This window comes from Protomyctophum bolini (genome assembly GCF_963924005.1).
Source record: "Protomyctophum bolini genome assembly, chromosome: 20".
NCBI classification, from domain to species: Eukaryota; Metazoa; Chordata; class Actinopteri; order Myctophiformes; family Myctophidae; genus Protomyctophum; species Protomyctophum bolini.
This window is the reverse complement of record NC_137881.1, coordinates 12,082,949-12,103,872: the sequence shown is the minus strand read 5'-3', so window position 1 is coordinate 12,103,872 and position 20,924 is coordinate 12,082,949. Positions and strand designations below refer to the sequence as shown.

At 46.6% G+C, this 20,924-nt stretch overlaps 1 protein-coding gene across 1 annotated transcript in view; it reads left to right on the top strand.

Annotated features, from left to right (window-relative positions):
- Positions 1-375: 375 nt before the first annotated feature.
- Positions 376-20,924, top strand: part of nrxn2b (neurexin 2b) — a gene marked incomplete at its 3' end in the record, with an annotated part of 769,013 nt that continues 748,464 nt past the window's right edge. Inside the window, exon 1 of the mRNA XM_080791852.1 lies at positions 376-805. Within this exon, the coding sequence (XP_080647978.1) occupies positions 391-805 (415 nt within the window). The 5' untranslated portion in view covers positions 376-390. The remainder of the gene's footprint in view (positions 806-20,924) is intronic.

The following is a 20,924-nucleotide window of genomic DNA, read 5'->3' as shown; positions in this document are numbered from 1 at the left end:
GTGTTTTCTTTCAGAGCTTACATTTGTCTGCGGCATCATACGAGTGTTAAGGATTAAAAACAAAACCGGGGAATAATGTCGAGCATGATGATGGGGGCCCTGCTGAGGTTCCTCTGTCGGCCCCTGTGGCCCCTGGCCCTCCTCAGCCTCATGTTCACCACGGCGCGGATGCTGGAGTTCGGCGGGGCGCCGGGCCAGTGGGCGCGCTACGGCCGCTGGGAGGCCAGCTCGGTGGGCGAGCTGAGCTTCAGCCTCAAGACCAACGTGAGCAAGGCGCTGGTGCTCTACCTGGACGACGGCGGCAACTGCGACTTCCTGGAGCTGCTGGTGGCCGGCGGGCGCCTCCAGCTGCGCTTCGCCATCCACTGCGCCGAGCCGGCCGCGCTGCACATGGAGACGCGCGTCGACGACGACCGCTGGCACATGGTGCTGCTGACGCGCAACTTCCGCGAGACGCTGCTGATGGTGGACGGCGAGACCAAGGTGGCCGAGGTCAAGTCCAAGCGCAAGGAGATGTCGGTGGTCAGCGACCTGTTCGTGGGCGGCGTGCCGCCGGACGTGCGCCTCTCGGCGCTCACCTCCAGCACGGTGAAGTACGAGCCGCCGTTCCGGGGCCTCATCTCCAACCTGAAGGTGGGCGAGACGCCGCCCACCCTGCTCAACAGCATGGGCATCCAGAGCGACCTGGAGTACCTGTGCACCAAGCAGAACCCCTGCCTCAACGGGGGCTTCTGCTCCATCCAGTACGGCGAGGTGCACTGCGACTGCACCCACACGCGCTTCAAGGGGAAATACTGCAAAGAAGGTAAGCAAGAAGACTGTACATGCTTATCTCAGTGCTTGTCTTTGCAATGTGTAACTTTCTTGTGACCACCGTGCTCTGACTTGGTGGTTACCAGCTTAAATCAACATTGTAGAATAGGTGAAGAGGTCACACACACACACACACACACACACACACACACACACACCAAAAGGTTTATTCTCTACATCACAGGAGAGGAGAAACGTTTGGGCTATCCAGCCTTCATCGGTGTCAGTGACACTGATGAAGGCTGGATATGAAGGCTGGATAGCCGAAACGTTTCTCCTGTGATGTAGAGAATAAACGTTTTGAAATGTGTAAATGTGTGCGACCTCTTCACCTATTCTACAATGTCTTTGCAATATGGAAATGTGAGCCTGAAATTCCCCATACTTGTTACTGTTGTAAACTGTAATTGGAGTCTGGTTCTGGCAGACAGGTAGTGTGTGCAGGCTGGGTGGTGTGTGACAATCCAGTTGAATTATTCCTTTGGTACGACGACTGCGGCGGCGGGCCCGGGAGAACAAATAGCGAGACACGAGGTAGTATCACGCTAAAGGTTCACAAAGTTTATTACACAACAGGGAACATATATAGTGCTGGATCATAATGACGTGACAATACGATATGATGTTCCTACTGCAGCAAGGCTGACCTTGCTGCCGGCGAGATGTCTCTCGTAGCCTATCTATAAAGTATGCTACAGTTCAGGCAGTACAATACATATCAAGTACACTGTATCTCAAGTTCAAGTACACATGCAGGGTAACTCATGATTATAACACTTACAGTCGGAGCTTACCCCACTCGTTTGCTTACTAAATACCTGGATACATTTTTTCATGGCGTGGCCGAAAAACCAGTTTTTTCTGTATGTAGTGTGTGTGTACAGTATGTGTATGTCTGTCCCCTCCAAAATAGACCATGCAAAGCTCATCTTGATACGGTACAGTACATGCTAGACGCCATGAAACAGGCCATGAAATGCCGAAAGCCTCTTTGTTGCGGAAACATTAATTGTTCTTGTGAAGCACTTTTTGCTCTTATTGCTGAACGATTGATATTTTCATTTGGATAGACGAGGGAGAGGGTGTGGACCGTCGCCACACTAGGATTAAGCAATATTACACGAGAGGGTGTGAATTTCATTAACGTCATTAATGCACGCCTGCGTTGCTGCAGGAATTGATGACGATATAGAACACCCTCGAGTGTAAGATTGCAATTATACAAAATGTACCCTTAAAACTCTAAGATCATCGTTAAAAAAAAAATCATATTTTTTTTTAATGACAGATGTAGCCACTATGACCGCAAATGTCCCAAGAAACTCGCTAGCTTTTAGCAACCCCAGTCTGCTGCACTCTGGGAGAACAAAGCAGCTGCTTTCTTTGTTTTGATGTTTTCATTGTTCCTTTACTGCCGTTTAAGCACGGCTAGAATGCTGTTTCAAACAATCAGATTGCTTCCTCAAAACGACCTGACCTTCAAGCAGCCACGTCTTTTATTTTATTATTTATTATTATCTTCATGAGGATGGCGTTTCAGTCCATGGCTCTATACGACCTGGTATTTGGTTTCCACCAATTTCATTTAAATTTTCAACTTAGCAATCCACTAGCAGCAGCAGCAGCAGGATAGATGTCAGCCCTTGCCTAAAGAGCTGCATTGCAACACATCGGCAGGAATTATTCTAATGTAGTCTCCCGGCCTGACCTTTCCGAGTAGCTCACTGATGGGAGGCGGTGGGAAGTCTGTGTTATCGTAGGGCCTTGATAATGTGGGTGTGTGGAGCCAGTTAAGCACCCTAGCAGACAGAGAAATGAGCTAGCCGAAACAGATGGAGGAAGAGGAGAGAGGTGAAGTTTGGTTTGCCTCTGAAAGTGGGCTATACCTATCGGGAGGGTGGGGTGGGGGGTACCAGACAGTGTGTGTGTGGGCATGTAGTATGTACCGTCTTTGAGATAGTTTCGCGTATAGCCAGACAACTATTACACCATCTCCGAATGCTATGTAGAGTCTGGAACTACACCTCCCTTCCGTTCATGGAAATATATTTTAAATTATCTTTACATTTGATTGTTTTATTTCCTTTTTAGCTAAGCAGCAAGCTATATTATGTTTAGATGATTTCGATTTATATTAGGATAAATCTGACTGCAAGTTTCCGCTTTATATTTTACTCATGACAGCTCTTCCGTTGCTCCAGACTGTATGATGGAAGCATTTGGAAATTGCGAGAGGCAACAGTCTGGTAACACAAGACTATCAGACGGACTCCTAACAAGAAGTTCTGATGAGCAAAGGATTGATTGATTGTGTTGCTGAAGGACGGAAGAGTTGGCGAGGCATTGTGTGATGAGTTGGCGAGGCATTGTGTGTTGTGTGCAGGCGGTATCGGTGTTGTGAGGCATTGTGTGTTGTGTGCAGGCGGTGTCGGTGTTGTGAGGCATTGTGTGTTGTGTGCAGGCGGTATCAGTGTTGTGAGGCATTGTGTGTTGTGTGCAGGCGGTATCGGTGTTGTGAGGCATTGTGTGTTGTGTGCAGGCGCTATCGGTGTTGTGAGGCATTGTGTGTTGTGTGCAGGCGGTATCGGTGTTGTGAGGCATTGTGTGTTGTGTGCAGGCGGTATCGGTGTTGCGAGGCATTGTGTGATGAGTTGGCGAGGCATTGTGTGTTGTGTGCAGGCGGTATCAGTGTTGTGAGGCATTGTGTGTTGTGTGCAGGCAGTATCGGTGTTGTGAGGCATTGTGTGTTGTGTGCAGGCGGTATCAGTGTTGTGAGGCATTGTGTGTTGTGTGCAGGCGGTGTTGGTGTTGTGAGGCATTGTGTGTTGTGTGCAGGCAGTATCGGTGTTGTGAGGCATTGTGTGTTGTGTGCAGGCGGTATCGGTGTTGTGAGGCATTGTGTGTTGTGTGCAGGCGGTATCGGTGTTGTGAGGCATTGTGTGTTGTGTGCAGGCGGTGTTGGTGTTGTGAGGCATTGTGTGTTGTGTGCAGGCGGTATCGGTGTTGTGAGGCATTGTGTGTTGTGTGCAGGCGGTGTCGGTGTTGTGAGGCATTGTGTGTTGTGTGCAGGCGGTGTCGGTGTTGTGAGGCATTGTGTGTTGTGTGCAGGCGGTGTCAGTGTTGCGAGGCATTGTGTGATGTGCAGGCGGTGTTGTGCTGGTGTCACAGGTGAAGAGTGCACTGAATGCGGCCGGGTTTTCAGCGAAACAATGCTTGACATTGAAGGCAGATGAGAGGCCATCTGAAAAACCACCCTTTTGTCTGTCCGCCTTTCAGCTTGCTTTGTTGCCATTTCTGTCTGTCTGTCTGTCTGCCTGCATTTACGTCTGTCTGCATTTACGTCTGTCTTTTTTTCCTTCCTTCTCGTGTCTTATATGTAGGCTATATTCTAGGGGGGACGATATGGGTACCTCACGATACGAAATCTGTGGCGATATTAGGCCCTCGATAATGATAATATATCATATTGAAATTATATGGAAGTTTCTGTCTTCAATAAGATTTAATCAACGATTACCACAATAACTGAAACTGTAACTGAAAATGAAAAAAACCATAACCATAAAAGGCAAACATTTGTAAAATTATGGAAGGATGATATTGGGAGGACGATACAATATATATATATATATATATATATATATATATATATATATATATATTGTGGCGATATATATCGCAATATATCTTGATATCAACATATCGTCCCACCCCTGCCTGCTACATTCCCTCTGCATGCAGCACAGTCCTGCTCTTGCATTTCATTTGCTTGTGCAGCAGCGTGCCCTCTGGGCTGTCGGCTCATGTCAAACTCTGTTCTGCCTCTACCTCTGGCTCCCTCCTTCCCTGACACGTTCCATTTCCCCCAGTCTCTCTCTCTCTCTCTCTCTCTCTCTCTCTCTCTCTCTCCCCTCCCCCCCCCCCCCCCCCCATGCATGTGTCTCTCTGTTTCATCTCGTGGCATTTCCACCCGCCTCCTAGCTCATCTCTCCCAGAGGCTATCTGGGCTTTCCATCTCCCCCCTGCCACCTCCCACCACCACCATTTCTCTCTCCTCCTCCTGCTCCTCGCGCTCTCTACTAAGTTCGCTCCCTCACTCCACTTATCTCTCTCTCACCTTTACATACTGTCAGCACCTCCCCCACCCCCTCCCCCCCATCCCACCACCTCCACCTGACACTTATCGCCCTGCCTCCCTTCATCCTGTCTGCTGCAGCATCTCTCTACACCTCTCCCTTTTATCTCACATCCCCCCCCCTCTGTGCCAGAGAGTCAGAGTAGCACTTGCCAGTTGCCAGCATCACCACGTTCTGTATTGTCTCAGGTGAGGAAACACCTCGACTTAACCGAGGCTATACGTGTACGTTTTCTATCAGCTTGACGTGCAATTAGACGCCGAGTCCAGAGTCGGCAGGCTCTCAGTGAGCTCATCACCTTTGTAATTATGGCTGCTTAACATTTCGTCGATGTCGGGCAGAAACCAAAACCGTTAATTCTCAGGAAATTTCAATAAAAACCTGTCCTGGGTTCCAATGGATCCATTGGAGGCTACTTGTTTTTAAGGGGCGCTAGCCCCTCCTATATGTCCAGCTTTGAGGGTGCGTGTAAACACAAACTTTAAATGCCATTGATAATGAATGGCCAGTTTTGAGTGTTTGTGTAAACACAAAACATTGCGTAAAAGGAAACATTGAAGGTGAGGACGCAAATTCTGATTGGCCGGAATAAGGTGATGTATGTAAGAAGATGTATAATAAGTGCGCCCCTCACTTCACATGGGTGTGATTGTCATTGTTAGTATTTTAGTTGGTCATTGGTTGGTTAAATCTATATCTATAAATGCACAGAATAAATGCACAGATACATGTAGAACTAGTTTACTAGTCGACTAGTTGTTTAACTAGGCTACCTATTATGTAAAAAAGAAAAGAAAGAAGAAACTGTTTTGCTGATCTTGAGGCCTACAAAAACTTGCTGGTACTAGTCAACTAGTACCAGCAAGCTCACGTGGATTCACAGTCGACTAGTTGCTTAAAGCCCTAAAATGGACCCTTATAGATCTTTAACTCTTGAGAGTGTAACATTTTACACTCAAGACTTAAATTATTGTTACCTGCATCACTTCATTTACAAGAAGTCTAGTTATACAATTAGAATGTAGAAGAATTGTTATTTTGATCAACATTTGCCATCCCTCCTAATGGTACCAACATCAATACAGCATGGAATTGTGGACAAGATCTTATCCAACGATAACAACATATTCGTAGTTTCTGTCTGAGAGGCTAAATGTCGTCAAACGGTGGTCCGTGGCTCATATGCAGAAGAAATAATGGGCCTTGTTATGAAAAGGTCTGAAAACCAACTGGCATAAACATACTGACGACGGGTATACAATAAGACATTGATTTGAAAACAAACTAAAAAACTAAAGATGAAACAATGACATATGGAGAAACAAGCATCTCTGCCTGACAGCGATGATTTGTATATATGCCAAGGATTATTTAGTGTTTGCTTGACAGCTTGTTTGTACAGTCGTCCATTGTTTGGAGCTTTGATTGTTGGTGATCCAACTGTCTTTTAGTCCTTCCCTTTCTTCCAGAGAAATGTTTCTTTGACTTTTAGTGACGGTTGCATTTTGATAGATCCAGAGAGTTTAATGGGAACCAATATAGCGTGCGGCTGTGATTTAGATCAAGGCAGACGTTGTTTTTGATGTGGTGGGCGCCGCAGTGGGCGGAGGGGGTTCTTCTTTATGTGTGAGTGGAACATAGCACTTGTTTGGCCTGTTTTTTTTCCCCCTTTCAGTCACTCTGAGCTAGTAAATGCCACAAAGGGAACAGGACAGGACAGGACAGCCACTGTATCAAAGGGAACGGGACAGGACAGCCACTGTCTCATCTACAGTGTACCACAGCTTGCAGGGTGTGTGTATGTGTGTGTGACTCCTGCCCTCGAACGCAGAAAATGGCGTTAATGTCCGCTTGATGTCCGCAGCTCCGTCACTCACCGCGCCCGCTCTTCCTCCACTCTCTCTCTGTCTCTCTTATCGCCATGCCCTCTTTCATCCCTCCTCCTCCTCGCTCTCTCTCTCTCTCTCTCTCTCTCTCTCTCTCTCTCTCTCTCCCTCTCTCTCTCTCTCCCTCTCCCTCTCTCTCTCTCTCTCTCTTTCTCTCTCTCTCTCTCTCTCTCTCCCTTATCGCCATGCCCTCTCTCATCCCTCCTCCTCCTCTCTCTCCCTCTCTCTCTCTGCTCTCTGTCTTCTCTGCTGTGTGTGTCAGATTGCTGTGTGTGGTTGCTGGGAGCAGATACCGCTGCGTGGCTCTTGGCTAAATTGAGAGCAGAATACCAATGTGAGCGCCACTGTGACTGCGGGTAACATTTGTCCTTTTGAAATGGAGAGAGAGAGAGAGCGAGTGGGAGCGTGCAAGAGGAGCTGACAGAGAGAGAGAAAGAGAGAGAGAAGAGAGATCGAGGCAATGGAGGAAGACCGGCGAGTGAGAGAGAGTGTGAATGTATGAGGAACAGAGGAGGGAGGGAGCTGAGGTCGAGGATGGGGAAGATAATGGAGAAAAAAGAAAACAGCACGAGGATGTTCATTTGCTCGCCGTTCGCTTATTTTTGGAGATATTCTTCTTTGGTTTAAGGACTGAATAAATTGGGTCATTTCTAGTTATTATGCCTGGCTGCCAGATAAGAGCAGAGGGTTGTTTATTCCCCCTATCAAACATGTGGTTGACAATGTAATGGTCTCTCTCTCTCTCTCTCTCTCTCTCTCTCTGCCTTGCTGTGAAACGCATATCATGGAAAGGAGATTCTATTCTATTGTATTTTTTTTTTGCAAACATGAAACAAAAAAAATAGCCCCTCTACAAGCTCACATCACATATTTTATTTCATACTTCCTCCTTCAGAGGTGGTTCTGGTTGTAAGCAGTAAGCAGAAATAGAAGTAACTATGACGAGGAAGAAGCCTATATAGTTGACTTGAAACTGAAACTAAAATTATAATAGAGACATATTGTACATATTGTAATGTGCATTTGGGGTGGCGGAGCGCCCTCTACAGCTACCGCAGATGCCTCTTACAGGTAGGGGAGCTCAAGTGACAGGTACCGGAGCTGAGCTCCGCCGAGCTCCGGCTGAAATGAACCACCGCTTGTGAGGAAAATGTAAACAAACAAATAGAAAACATCAATGAACTTCACAGGTTCTGGCATTAATAGCACACTGTGCTAGATACAGTATATGAGATAATGCTGCTGCTAATAGTAAGCACATAAGACTCCAGGAGACACCAGGACAATAACAGGGAGTCCCAGTCAAATAAGCTATGCAGTCCAACATTGTGCATGATTAAAAATAAAAAATATTGCAGTGGAGTGGATAAAGAAAGCAGAATGTACTGTAATCCCTCTCAGATAACTATTGTATGCTATCATATACAAATAGCTACAGGTAAAGTCACATATGCCTGGTTAAGTCACATGAAATATGAAATGTGAAATAAGGTATAGGCCTATCAATCAAATGTCAGCAGGTAAATCACAGTTTCACGTGCAGATGTTACAATAAATGTATATTATTTTCAGACTCTGTAAGAGTCTTCATTACTATGGAGGAGTAATAATATACAGTATATTAACTGAGGTTTTGAGTGCTTCATTTGAGTGTACAGTAAATTGACTTGTACCAAGTAGTAATGCAGTTAGTTGTGCAGTGTTTGGAAGCATTATTGGCTCTATATTAACTGGTACTGAATTAATTAATCACTTGCACTCGAGTGTCATGGATACACATTTAATTGATTCATTTTAATGTGCAATGGAGAAAAAGGTTACATTGTGTCTGGTACAATATGATATTTAATATATTTTATAAGATTCATTATTTGCTCACATAGAGAGAAAAATAGAAAATGTACCAACCGTGTAAAGATGGAAATGAGCAGCACGGGTGCTCACAGCTTTTGTGGTCCCTGCGTAGCGGCTTCAGTCTGACTCTATTAGGCCCCGTTTACACTGCAGTCACATCAGGTCAAATCTGATTCATGGCCCGACCCTTTCACACGGCCGTTTGCGAGTGACCAGATCTGATCTGTGTGTTCACACTAGCTGGCAGCCAAATCTAGCCTGAATCAGATCATGTACCACATCCAGATTGGAATCTGATTGTGTTTAAATAAGTCTAAATGCAGACATGGGTCACATACAAGTCACATGGAATCTGATTTAGATCAGGTTGTTGTATTCAGACTGAGACATGATCTCCTGAAATCAGATTTGAATCAGATTTGACACCACCTCTGAAAGTGCATGGCTCAAGTCACATTCAAAAAGAAAAATCTGATTCCATGTGACTTGCATGTGCCCTATCTGCATACTTATTTAAACAAATCAGATTCCAATCTGGATGTGCCACACATCTGATTCAGGCTAGATTTGTCTGCCAGTGTAACTGGAGCGTTTAGACACGCTGGTCTTATGAGTGAAAACAAACACGTTGAGATGCTTTCTCTGAGTCTGGCGGCTTAACCTGCGACTCTAATCCTCCATGAATGCTGGCTTTTGTGTGTTGGAAGGAGAGCATATCCGCGTCAGCGTATTCATGCCTTGCAAAAAGAGAGAGGATAGGAATTATTAGGGGATTACAGTCTTAAGTGTCTCATATTATGGAATAGTTGTTACTGGATAGGCATTTTCATTGTAGCGCCGGGTAGGCAAGATAGACAGACCAAGGAGGAAGGGCGATGGAGAGAGCGTGGAGTGTGAGGAAAGGGAAAGAGGAGCCATTGATTAATATCGCTATTGGGCCCAGCAGAACACCTGTGGTCAAATCTCAGATTTTATTTTATTTCTTTGTTCTGCCGTCTGTTGTGGTATGCTAGGAATCCATCAGACGGAGGAATGGAGGCGCGGGAGCGCGTGTCCTTTGAACTCGGGATTGCTCAGCCGGCAAAAATGTCATGACTCCGCAGTTCTGTCGAGAAGATGAGGAAAAATGCACATCCTGGGGGGAAGGTTGGAAGATGAGCAGAGGAGAATAAGTGTGGGGGGAGGAAGTGGAGAGAGATGAGGAGATGAGTCGAGGCTTGGGGGCATAGGAGTGGAGGAGCGGCATCGAGAGGGGGAGAAAGAGTCAAAGGGAAATGGAAATATGAGGAAAAGCACCTTTTCTCTGGTTAGTTGTTCAACCATAGCCTGGGCAGCATTCCTTTTCGGGTTTATGATCCGGTCGGGAGCGGATGATATCATTACGTCATGTTGTAGTCATTGTTTTGTAGTCATCGGGTATGGAACCTGCATCAATCTGGAATCCCTCAAACCGATTTTTCTCAATAAAAGCTTTTATTGTTATTCTTCTGGTTTGAGGGAAAGGAATTTCCAGATTGATGGCTCGGATTGGCTCCTGCCTGATGACTACAAAACAATGACTACAACATGATGTAACAATAGCATCCACACGGCAATTTTGTAACACAGACCAGGCTTTTCTCCGAGGTGGAAAGCCTGGTGACGCAGAGACGACTGTGAGTGGAAAGCTGGATCAAGCCTTGTCCTGGTTTGCCTCTCGACCAGCCCCTCCTGGGCTAATGAATGACTATCTCTTTATAGCTCAGTTACTGTGCTCGATTAGATTTCTATGTGGCTTGCTACTTTCTGGGCGTTATTATCGTGGCTCCGCTGAGCTGAAAGCAAACCAAATTCTAGCCGGAAAGTTTAGCCAACAATTTCAATTAATTTCAATAATAAGTATAATAAGTCCCTCAGCTACTTTTGTGAGAGCAACACTGGACCACTCACTCTATAGACCAGCGCTGTACCGTTTATACCGTGATTTATGGAACGCCGAAGTGAAGAAGCACGACGATCTGACAGAGCAAACCGTTTCTCAGAGACTATCTCGTAACACAAACTGAAATAGGGGGAGATTGTGGCCTCGGCGAACAAGAGAGAGTAAATAAGGGGCCGGTAATCCCGCGGAGGTCCCATGCAGCGACAGATAAGGACAGCTACTTCACAAAGAGACATTCCCAACAGCAAACACAGACGTGTGTGCGCTCCTGATCCGATAACGCACCTTCGTGGTCATCGCAATCCAGTGGAGATGTGACTGCGTGTCTGTGTGTGTGTGTGTCTCTGTGTGTGCATGCTCATACCTGCGTGTGTGTTTATATACTATGCGTGTTGTGTGTGCGTGTGTGTGCGCACACTTGCATCCCTGATTGTGCATATATCTGCACACAATGTGAGATAGTACAGTACATGTGTATGGAGTATGCAGTACTGTATGTGGTTCGTGTAGCTCCAGGATACAGCGTCACTCTGACTGTATGGAGGCAGGATGAAATTGCTCTGTGGGGACCGGCCGGGGGATACAATAATAAAACACACAGAATGCATGGCTGGGGACTCGGCAGCCCCGTGTATCGTCATCATCGTCATCGTCATCTTCATCGCCACTCCAGAGATCAGCACAGACAGACAGACAGACAGACAGACAGACAGACAGACAGACACACCCTCTCATTAGCGCTTACACTTATTTATGTATACAGGTACAGGTACAAGTTAATTGCGAGTTAGTGAATCTATCAAGCTGTGAGGTGCTCTTCTACCCCCCCTGAGCTCCTATACATGAACCCTCCTCCCCCCCCCCCCCCTCACCCACCCTCCAACACCACCCAACCCCACCTACGCTATACACAGTACACCCCCCCCCCCCCCCCCCCCCCGGTGGGGTGGTAGCACACCCCCCCCCCCCCCCCGCCCCCAGCACAATTATCAGCGTGATGTATGACTCTCCTTTGCGTGCCCCGTCTGCACTTTGCCCCTCCTCTCTCTCTCTCTTGCCTCCATTTCTGCCAACGTTTCTTTTCAAATCCCCTCCCTCCCTTTCAACGCCTCAAACTGCACAGTACCGATGTTGCTATAGTAACCCCATCCACCACCTCAGCGCACGCAGTCTCATTTTATAATATAGGCCGAAAAGACCCAGAACTATTTTGACCATTATTTTTGATTCCATGATGACAGACATAACTGCATGAGCTTTCGTCATGCAGGGACTGCAATTTGCAGTTAAGAACTGTGTTGAAATGGATTTTACATCAGACAGTCCAGGGCTGGCACATATACTGAATTATGAAATGTCAGCTAAGACGGTTATCATGAAAGACGTTTATCTTCCGCAAATTACAAACGATGATTATGTCCAGATAGGACTGCTGCCTGTCAGGGAATATAGCTATGAAGGGAATGTGTGTTTGCAGCTGATGCCTGCCCCACCCCTCTCTCTCTCTCTCTCTCTCTCTCTCTCTGGCTAGTAGCGAGCACCAGGTCATGCCTCTGCGTGGGGAGGGGGCGTGCCTCCCCGACAGACATACATAGGGGCCAGGCCCTGTTAACTGCTAGGTCTCCTCTGGGACCTGCAGGTTCTGCTGAGATTTGGCCGTATACATAATGAAAAGTGATGATCAGAGTGAATCAGGAGAGTAGTGAGAGCGTTAATGAGCGAAGCAGCTGTTTTTCGACGCCCCTCCAACGGATCCCTGCCAAGTGGAAGGAGCTAGGCTGCTGCCTCAACCTTTTTTCACATGAACGGTGATAGTGTTTATTGCACAGCTGGAGAATGGGCAGGGAACACGGATTTTGTTGGACAGATAACAACCATGCAGTCCCACACACACACACACACACACACACACCGCACTGTCGGATTTTATTATTTCCTCCCCTGAGTTGAACAGAGATGCAAATGGGTTTTCTAAATTATGCAATGATGCTGTTAACAGAGCTGGGACGCAAACTGTCAAAATGTTAAACCATTACAATGCAGTGTAATCTGATTGCTGTCAATTAATTCCGGGTTAGTAATATCCTCCGGTATTCTTCCAAATATCCAACCATGCCAAAGACTTAATTAGAATACTTTCAAAATTATCACAGCCATAAACCACCATTATTGGAAGGCTGTAAAGATAACACAATGCACTCTAGTTACTTTCTTCCTGTAATATGAATTCTGTAATCGTTTTGCATGTATTTCATTTCTATACCAAGCCTTCCTTCCTTCAGAACGATCGGAGACATGGGACCTTTAAGGCAGCCACAGAACAATCTACAGTCTAGTCGAGTATCTGATGATCAAATCAATGGACACAAGTAACCTGTACAGTTACAGTATGAAGTTTGGCTTAAAAATATATATAATATAAATTTATAATATATATAAACCGTGTGAAGTGAGGGGCGTTATCATCATCACTTCATCATTTCATTCTGGCCAATCAGAATTTGCGTCTTCACCTTCGTCTTCAATGTTAGTGTTACGCAATGTTTGTGTTTAAAACACTCAAAATTGTCCAATGTTTGCGCTGGGGGACAGAATTAGCCCTGGTCCGAGTCTCTCTCTGACGCCCTGTGGTCCCTTCCACAGCCCTCTGGTGATATTCTCACTCCCGTGCGAGTGTTTACAATTCCCAGCAAATAAACAAAACGACGTAACTACTCACCGACACAAAGCCTGCTAGACCTTGGTAAAAGTCTATTCTCGAAGCTGGGAAGCATCTCAGGTCCCCAGCTTCTCTCTAAAATGCACTTTGTGCCATTTTAATAACGCAATGTACCCTGAATTTACCAGGCAGAGTCATTTCTTCTACTATGGGTTTTGCCTGCGCCGATCTGGTTGGATTCGTTTTATTTAATGATTAATGATTAGAGAGAAGCTGGAGACCTGAGACGCTTCCCAGCTCCGAGAATAGACTTTTACCAAGGTCTAGCATGCTTTGTTTCGGTGAGTAGTTGCGTGTAATACATAATACAAACTCAAATATCTCTTAGGGCTATGCATTATAGATTGTAAGTTAACGCGTAGTAAAAATTGTGTTTTGTCCATGAGTGGGAGTATAAAATGCAGTTTGCCTCATCTGCTAGTTCATTTACGGAATAAAAGACCCTCGGAACCATCTGCCTTATGGATATTGTTGCCTAATAAACCCCCCGCCTCCATCACTGCATAAAACCCTAAAGATTTCTGCTTTGTAGGATAAAAACAAGTACATGAATTCATATCGTAGCGGCCATTTCCCCCCAAGCTCATTTAACCAGAAATTAAATGAGTATAGCGAGCTCTTGTATAGCGCTTGGCCTCACGCTGCTGTTTTGGGGCGTGGACGAAGGAAAAGCCAGCCAGGGTCATAATAAATGATGAAAAAACAATGGCCCAGACACGCTCACAGCGGTCTTAATTAGAGTGGCGGGCATGTGAAAGGCCTGCCAATGGGCGAGTTCAAAAGGCAGGCTAATGAGAACGTGGTCTGAAAAGGAGGGCGCGGAGGTGGCACACTGTGTGTGTGTGTGTGTGATTACCTCAGGTAAACCAACCAACGCCAGGTCTCTCGGTGAGTGCTGAGAGAAAGTGGCAAGAGGCAGATTTTTGTTGACATTACTAAATGCTTAGGGGAGGAAAAGCCCCAGGTGGAGTGTTTATCTTCACCCCTTGATAACAAACAAAAAAGCCTCCAAGCTGGGACAATCGTGTCCCAAATTAAACAGAACCCCTTAACACCTCGGCTTATCAGCGGCATTGCACATAATTCCACAAGAGGACAAGAGTCCAAACAAAACAGCAGGATAGAACAAACACTGGTCTATGTTTGCAACAGATAAGGGGAATGGTCTTACAGTAGACGGATGCCATAGGCTACTGTCACATTCACATGTCTGCTTCTAATTTCAAGCTGACATTCATCGTTATATGAATGATAGTCCGGAAAATGTTAGTTGCTGTTGAGTACCTGTGTGTTCATAATTGTGTACATTTGTGAATGTGTGTACTTGTGTTAGTTTTATGGTTGGACTGTATCTGATTAATTCTCATCACGTACAGCATATACTCCCCCGTCTCGGCAGACAACCTTTTAGCCATATGAACTTTTTTTTAATCGACAGCCTGCTAATTTCTCTCAGTCGGAGATAGAAACTCGAAGGTTGTTTTTTTGGCATCAAACATTTTTGCTGTTACCTAATACACTGGTGGAGACCGAGGCAGCAGCGGATTGGCCCTGGAGTCACTATAACTGGAAAGAAAATGATTCAAGTTGCCCACAACACAGGCTAAATGCCATATGGATGTAGAAATAAATGCATTTCAGAAAGCAAGTTCAGAAATAATATCAATAGTTGACCTGAAGTCCAGAATATGAAGCAAAGTACTGTACGTGGGCTCAGTTCAACACCTTAACAATTATCTGGTTATGGTTACACTATCTATAGGCCTATTTATAGTGTTCCTAAAGGCTTGGACATCTGCCGCAGCAGAACGTGTCTATTATAATGAACAGAAATGTACGAGTGTAGCGATAGTTCAGGTATAGGCACGGATGGCAGGATGTGTACAATGCCACATTGTGTCCCTGTCAGTCACACGTGTGTGTCCCTGTCAGTCACACGTGTGTGTCCCTGTCAGTCACACGTGTGTGTCCCTGTCAGTCACACGTGTGTGTCCCTGTCAGTCACACGTGTGTGTCCCTGTCAGTCACACGTGTGTGTCCCTGTCAGTCACACGTGTGTTTCCCTGTCAGTCACACGTGTGTGTCCCTGTCAGTCACACGTGTGTGTCCCTGTCAGTCACACGTGTGTCACGTTCCATCCCTCAGCATTACGGTCAAGCTGCGGCATGAAGAAACGGGATGGAGAACATTAGAAAAAGGAAAATGGTTAGAGACATTATGGCTTTGAAGTCGACCCTTTGTAATAGCGCCCATTTCATGAGATTATCTCATGTCGAGTCAGCGCTGACATTGAAACGATCAAAATGAGATAGGGTGACTGCATGACTGTCTTAAACAATGTATATCACATTGGTGTGTGGTGTCTCACCGTGTGATATGTTCATGTCGTGCTATACATTCACGAAGTGTGATTGTTATCGATGTTTGGAATGTGAGGACGTGGTTGTGAAAGCAGTTTTCTTCTGAAAAAGTGGATGACGGGCAGGGAAAATAAATTGGCCCGCTCTTTTATGGAAGGAAGAATACAGAAAATCGATAATCTATTTTCATCGGCCCAGTCTGAACATGCGCTGAGAACATATAGGAGCCCAACAGTCGTGTACAGTAGCGGCTTCAGATTTCATATATAACAAAAATTATAATAAATATAGCTTTTCTGCAGCATTCACAGGGAAGCTTAATGAAATGAAACTAGGTTTCTACAGTGAAGTACTCCTGACTATCTTGTGTAGCCCGTTAATTAAGAGAGATGCAGGACTCCCTGGAGTCAGCTGACGGCAGAATGTGGGATGGGTTGATGGCTTATCAGCTACGCAGCCAAACGTAGCCATTTCCAGAGTCAACCGGCGAGACTTACATCTCTGTGGAGGTAGGACTGTGCTCTTAACGAATTAAGAGCGGGGACGCATCTGTGTCACCTTGTAGCTTTGAACCACATAAACATTAAACCATTATTTTTAACTTTAGCTGTTGAAATACTGTATAGCAGATATACAAGCTCATAGTGTAGCACCGAGTGCCGTACTATATTTCAGATGGGGGTCGGCGGCCGATTACATATAATTTCTGTGGTCCTCGACATGAAATAGTCAGAGAACCACTGACATAGAAACATAGGTTTTTTTCAGAATACTGTCAGGATTTAGAAGACGTTTGTAGAATCTGGTCTGGGGTCTAAATGGGTTAACTTCCACATCACTGCTAGAAGGGATCTACATTCGCGTGGGGGAATGAAACCGTTAAAAAGTTTACCGCCCATATTATCGGTACGCCGCTGTTCCCGGGTTGGGATGTCTCATGGGAGGTGGATCTCTGCGGGGGGCTCTTTTGACTATAATAAGCCTCACGGTAAGACATCACTTTAACATGATTCGCAGACTAAGAAGAGTCCTCCCTGGTGTGCTCTGCATCTGTCTTTACATTAAAAGTTCTCTGAGTCCCGAATCACAGCTGGTGGTGCTGTGTATACTGTGATGATGGGCTCTGACTAGTCAGCACCAACTTTAGTTTGTGGCACACTGCCTCACATGGGGTGTCTCAGGGCCTGAGGTACAGTGAAGTCTTTATGTTATGTTATGCTTATTTATTTGATGGATTTGATGGACATCACAATGACATTGCACATTGCACAATTGTACAATTTGTAGATGCATTGCTCACAGTGTGCTAGTTTTCATCACCTGTCCAAACTCTTTAGTCTAAAAGCCCAAATATGCACAAATAAAAATCATACCCATTAGGCCTACATTAATTTGTGAAACAAAACAAAGGTAGACATAATCATTCCAGTAACCGGTCAGAAACTATACATGTGAGCACAGTTGATTTGATTTCAACCATCGTTTGAGTCCTCTGTAAAACACGTCTGTAGAAGCGTAAGCAAGGAGTCCCAAAGGTTTTCCCCCTTTACTGAGAAGGCAGACTGTCCGAATGAGTTGCTACACAAAACGGTGAATTCTTTAACCCGAATTCCTGAATTCCCCACACATAACACGTGCTAGTCTTGATACTGTTGACCCCTGTACTGGTTCAACCTGCCAGTGAGGAGCTCTTCTCCTGCAGCTTACAGTACATACACTACATACACAACACTGCCAGCCTAGAAGTCACTGATGCAGTGAAAAATGTACTTCCCCGTGTGGGTTTCCCTTTCACCAACAGTGGCAATTCTTGCTTGTATGGACGCTGGGCTATAGGGACCACAGATAATTCAAATATCTCGTCTACGCGGAGTTGGACAAGAGTGTAAAAGCCCTGCTAGCATCCCAGGCCTAGAGGCTGTGTTGCTCCTCACACCCAACTGTACATGTTGGCCTGAGCGTGCCATTAGAGAAAAGCCATGCGCGAGGTCACTCAAATAGACAGGGGGCTATACGGTACGTGCCATGGCAATCTGTCCTTTCGATTTTGAGATATTATTTTGTGAATGTTGAAATGTGCAGGGCCTATACTATAGTGTGGTGCTAGACATTGCGCCGTGGGGTTTCTGACTAAATCACTCCTTGCCCTATACCCAATCTCACACACACACACACACACACACACACACACACACACACACACACACACACACACACACACACACACACACACACACACACACACACACACACACACACACACATTGTGCTGTCTTTCGCCTTTGCATGGCCGGCCAGGTGGCTGCTCAGACGACCGATGTGTTATCACAGGACTGAGCTTATCCCCTCCACGGGAGAGTGAGAGACCAAAACAAAACATGCATGCCACACACTGTCAGTCTCTGTCATACCCGCTTTGGTCCTTGACTTGTCGGCCCGCTCGTAAGAGTGACGTCTGGCTTTTGTTTGCCTGATAAGAGTCACCTGTGTCACAATACATCAGGGTCAGCCTCCCTCCCTGCAGCCCTCCTCATGCACACGCTGGTTGTGCGGTGAGTCAGAAAGGCGAGGAGAGAGGCTATAGGTGTGGTGGTGCAGGAGGAACAAAGAGATAGAAGAGGCTATAGGTGTGGTGGTGCAGGAGGGGGACAAAGAGATAGAAGAGGCTATAGGTGTGGTGGTGCAGGAGGAACAAAGAGATAGAAGAGGCTATAGGTGTGGTGGTGCAGGGGGGGACAAAGAGATAGAAGAGGCTATAGGTGTGGTGGTGCAGGAGGGGAACAAAGAGATAGAAGAGGCTATAGGTGTGGTGGTGCAGGGGGGAACTAAGAGATAGAAGAGGCTATAGGTGTGGTGGTGCAGGAGGGGAACAAAGAGATAGAAGAGGCTATAGGTGTGGTGGTGCAGGAGGGGGACAAAGAGATAGAAGAGGCTATAGGTGTGGTGGTGCAGGGGGGAACTAAGAGATAGAAGAGGCTATAGGTGTGGTGGTGCAGGAGGGGGACAAAGAGATAGAAGAGGCTATAGGTGTGGTGGTGCAGGGGGGGACAAAGAGATAGAAGAGGCTATAGGTGTGGTGGTGCAGGAAGGTAACTAAGAGATAGAAGAGGCTATATGTGTGGTGGTGCAGGGGGGGAACTAAGAGATAGAAGAGGCTATAGGTGTGGTGGTGCAGGAGGGGAACTAAGAGATAGAAGAGGCTATAGGTGTGGTGGTGCAGGAGGGGGACAAAGAGATAGAAGAGGCTATAGGTGTGGTGGTGCAGGAGGGGGACAAAGAGATAGAAGAGGCTATAGGTGTGGTGGTGCAGGAGGGGGACAAAGAGATAGAAGAGGCTATAGGTGTGGTGGTGCAGGAGGGGAACTAAGAGATAGAAGAGGCTATAGGTGTGGTGGTGCAGGAGGGGGACAAAGAGATAGAAGAGGCTATAGGTGTGGTGGTGCAGGAGGGGGACAAAGAGATAGAAGAGGCTATAGGTGTGGTGGTGCAGGAGAGGAACTAAGAGATAGAAGAGGCTATAGGTGTGGTGGTGCAGGAGGGGAACTAAGAGATAGAAGAGGCTATAGGTGTGGTGGTGCAGGGGGGAACTAAGAGATAGAAGAGGCTATAGGTGTGGTGGTGCAGGAAGGTAACTAAGAGATAGAAGAGGCTATAGGTGTGGTGGTGCAGGAAGGTAACTAAGAGATAGAAGAGGCTATAGGTGTGGTGGTGCAGGAAGGTAACTAAGAGATAGAAGAGGCTATAGGTGTGGTGGTGCAGGGGGGGACAAAGAGATAGAAGAGGCTATAGGTGTGGTGGTGCAGGAAGGTAACTAAGAGATAGAAGAGGCTATATGTGTGGTGGTGCAGGGGGGGAACTAAGAGATAGAAGAGGCTATAGGTGTGGTGGTGCAGGAGGGGAACTAAGAGATAGAAGAGGCTATAGGTGTGGTGGTGCAGGAGGGGAACTAAGAGATAGAAGAGGCTATAGGTGTGGTGGTGCAGGAGGGGAACTAAGAGATAGAAGAGGCTATAGGTGTGGTGGTGCAGGGGGGAACTAAGAGATAGAAGAGGCTATAGGTGTGGTGGTGCAGGAGGAACAAAGAGATAGAAGAGGCTATAGGTGTGGTGGTGCAGGAGGGGAACTAAGAGATAGAAGAGGCTATAGGTGTGGTGGTGCAGGAGGGGAACTAAGAGATAGAAGAGGCTATAGGTGTGGTGGTGCAGGAGGGGAACTAAGAGATAGAAGAGGCTATAGGTGTGGTGGTGCAGGAGGGGAACTAAGAGATAGAAGAGGCTATAGGTGTGGTGGTGCAGGAGGAACAAAGAGATAGAAGAGGCTATAGGTGTGGTGGTGCAGGAGGGGAACTAAGAGATAGAAGAGGCTATAGGTGTGGTGGTGCAGGAAGGGAACTAAGAGATAGAAGAGGCTATAGGTGTGGTGGTGCAGGAGGAACTAAGAGATAGAAGAGGCTATAGGTGTGGTGGTGCAGGAGGAACAAAGAGATAGAAGAGGCTATAGGTGTGGTGGTGCAGGGGGGGTTCACAAAGAGATAGAAGAGGCTATAGGTGTGGTGGTGCAGGAAGGGAACTAAGAGATAGAAGAGGCTATATATAGGTGTGGTGGTGCAGGGGGGGACAAAGAGATAGAAGAGGCTATAGGTGTGGTGGTGCAGGGGGGGTTCACAAAGAGATAGAAGAGGCTATAGGTGTGGTGGTGCAGGGGGGGTTCACAAAGAGATAGAAGAGGCTATAGGTGTGGTGGTGCAGGGGGGGACAAAGAGATAGAAGAGGCTATAGGTGTGGTGGTGCAGGAGGGGGACAAAGAGATAGAAGAGGCTATAGGTGTGGTGGTGCAGGAGGGGGACAAAGAGATAGAAGAGGCTATAGGTGTGGTGGTGCAGGAGGGGGACAAAGAGATAGAAGAGGCTATAGGTGTGGTGGTGCAGGAGGAACAAAGAGATAGAAGAGGCTATAGGTGTGGTGGTGCAGGGGGGGACAAAGAGATAGAAGAGGCTATAGGTGTGGTGGTGCAGGAGGGGAACTAAGAGATAGAAGAGGCTATAGGTGTGGTGGTGCAGGAAGGGAACTAAGAGATAGAAGAGGCTATAGGTGTGGTGGTGCAGGAAGGGAACTAAGAGATAGAAGAGGCTATAGGTGTGGTGGTGCAGGAAGGGAACTAAGAGATAGAAGAGGCTATAGGTGTGGTGGTGCAGGAGGAACAAAGAGATAGAAGAGGCTATAGGTGTGGTGGTGC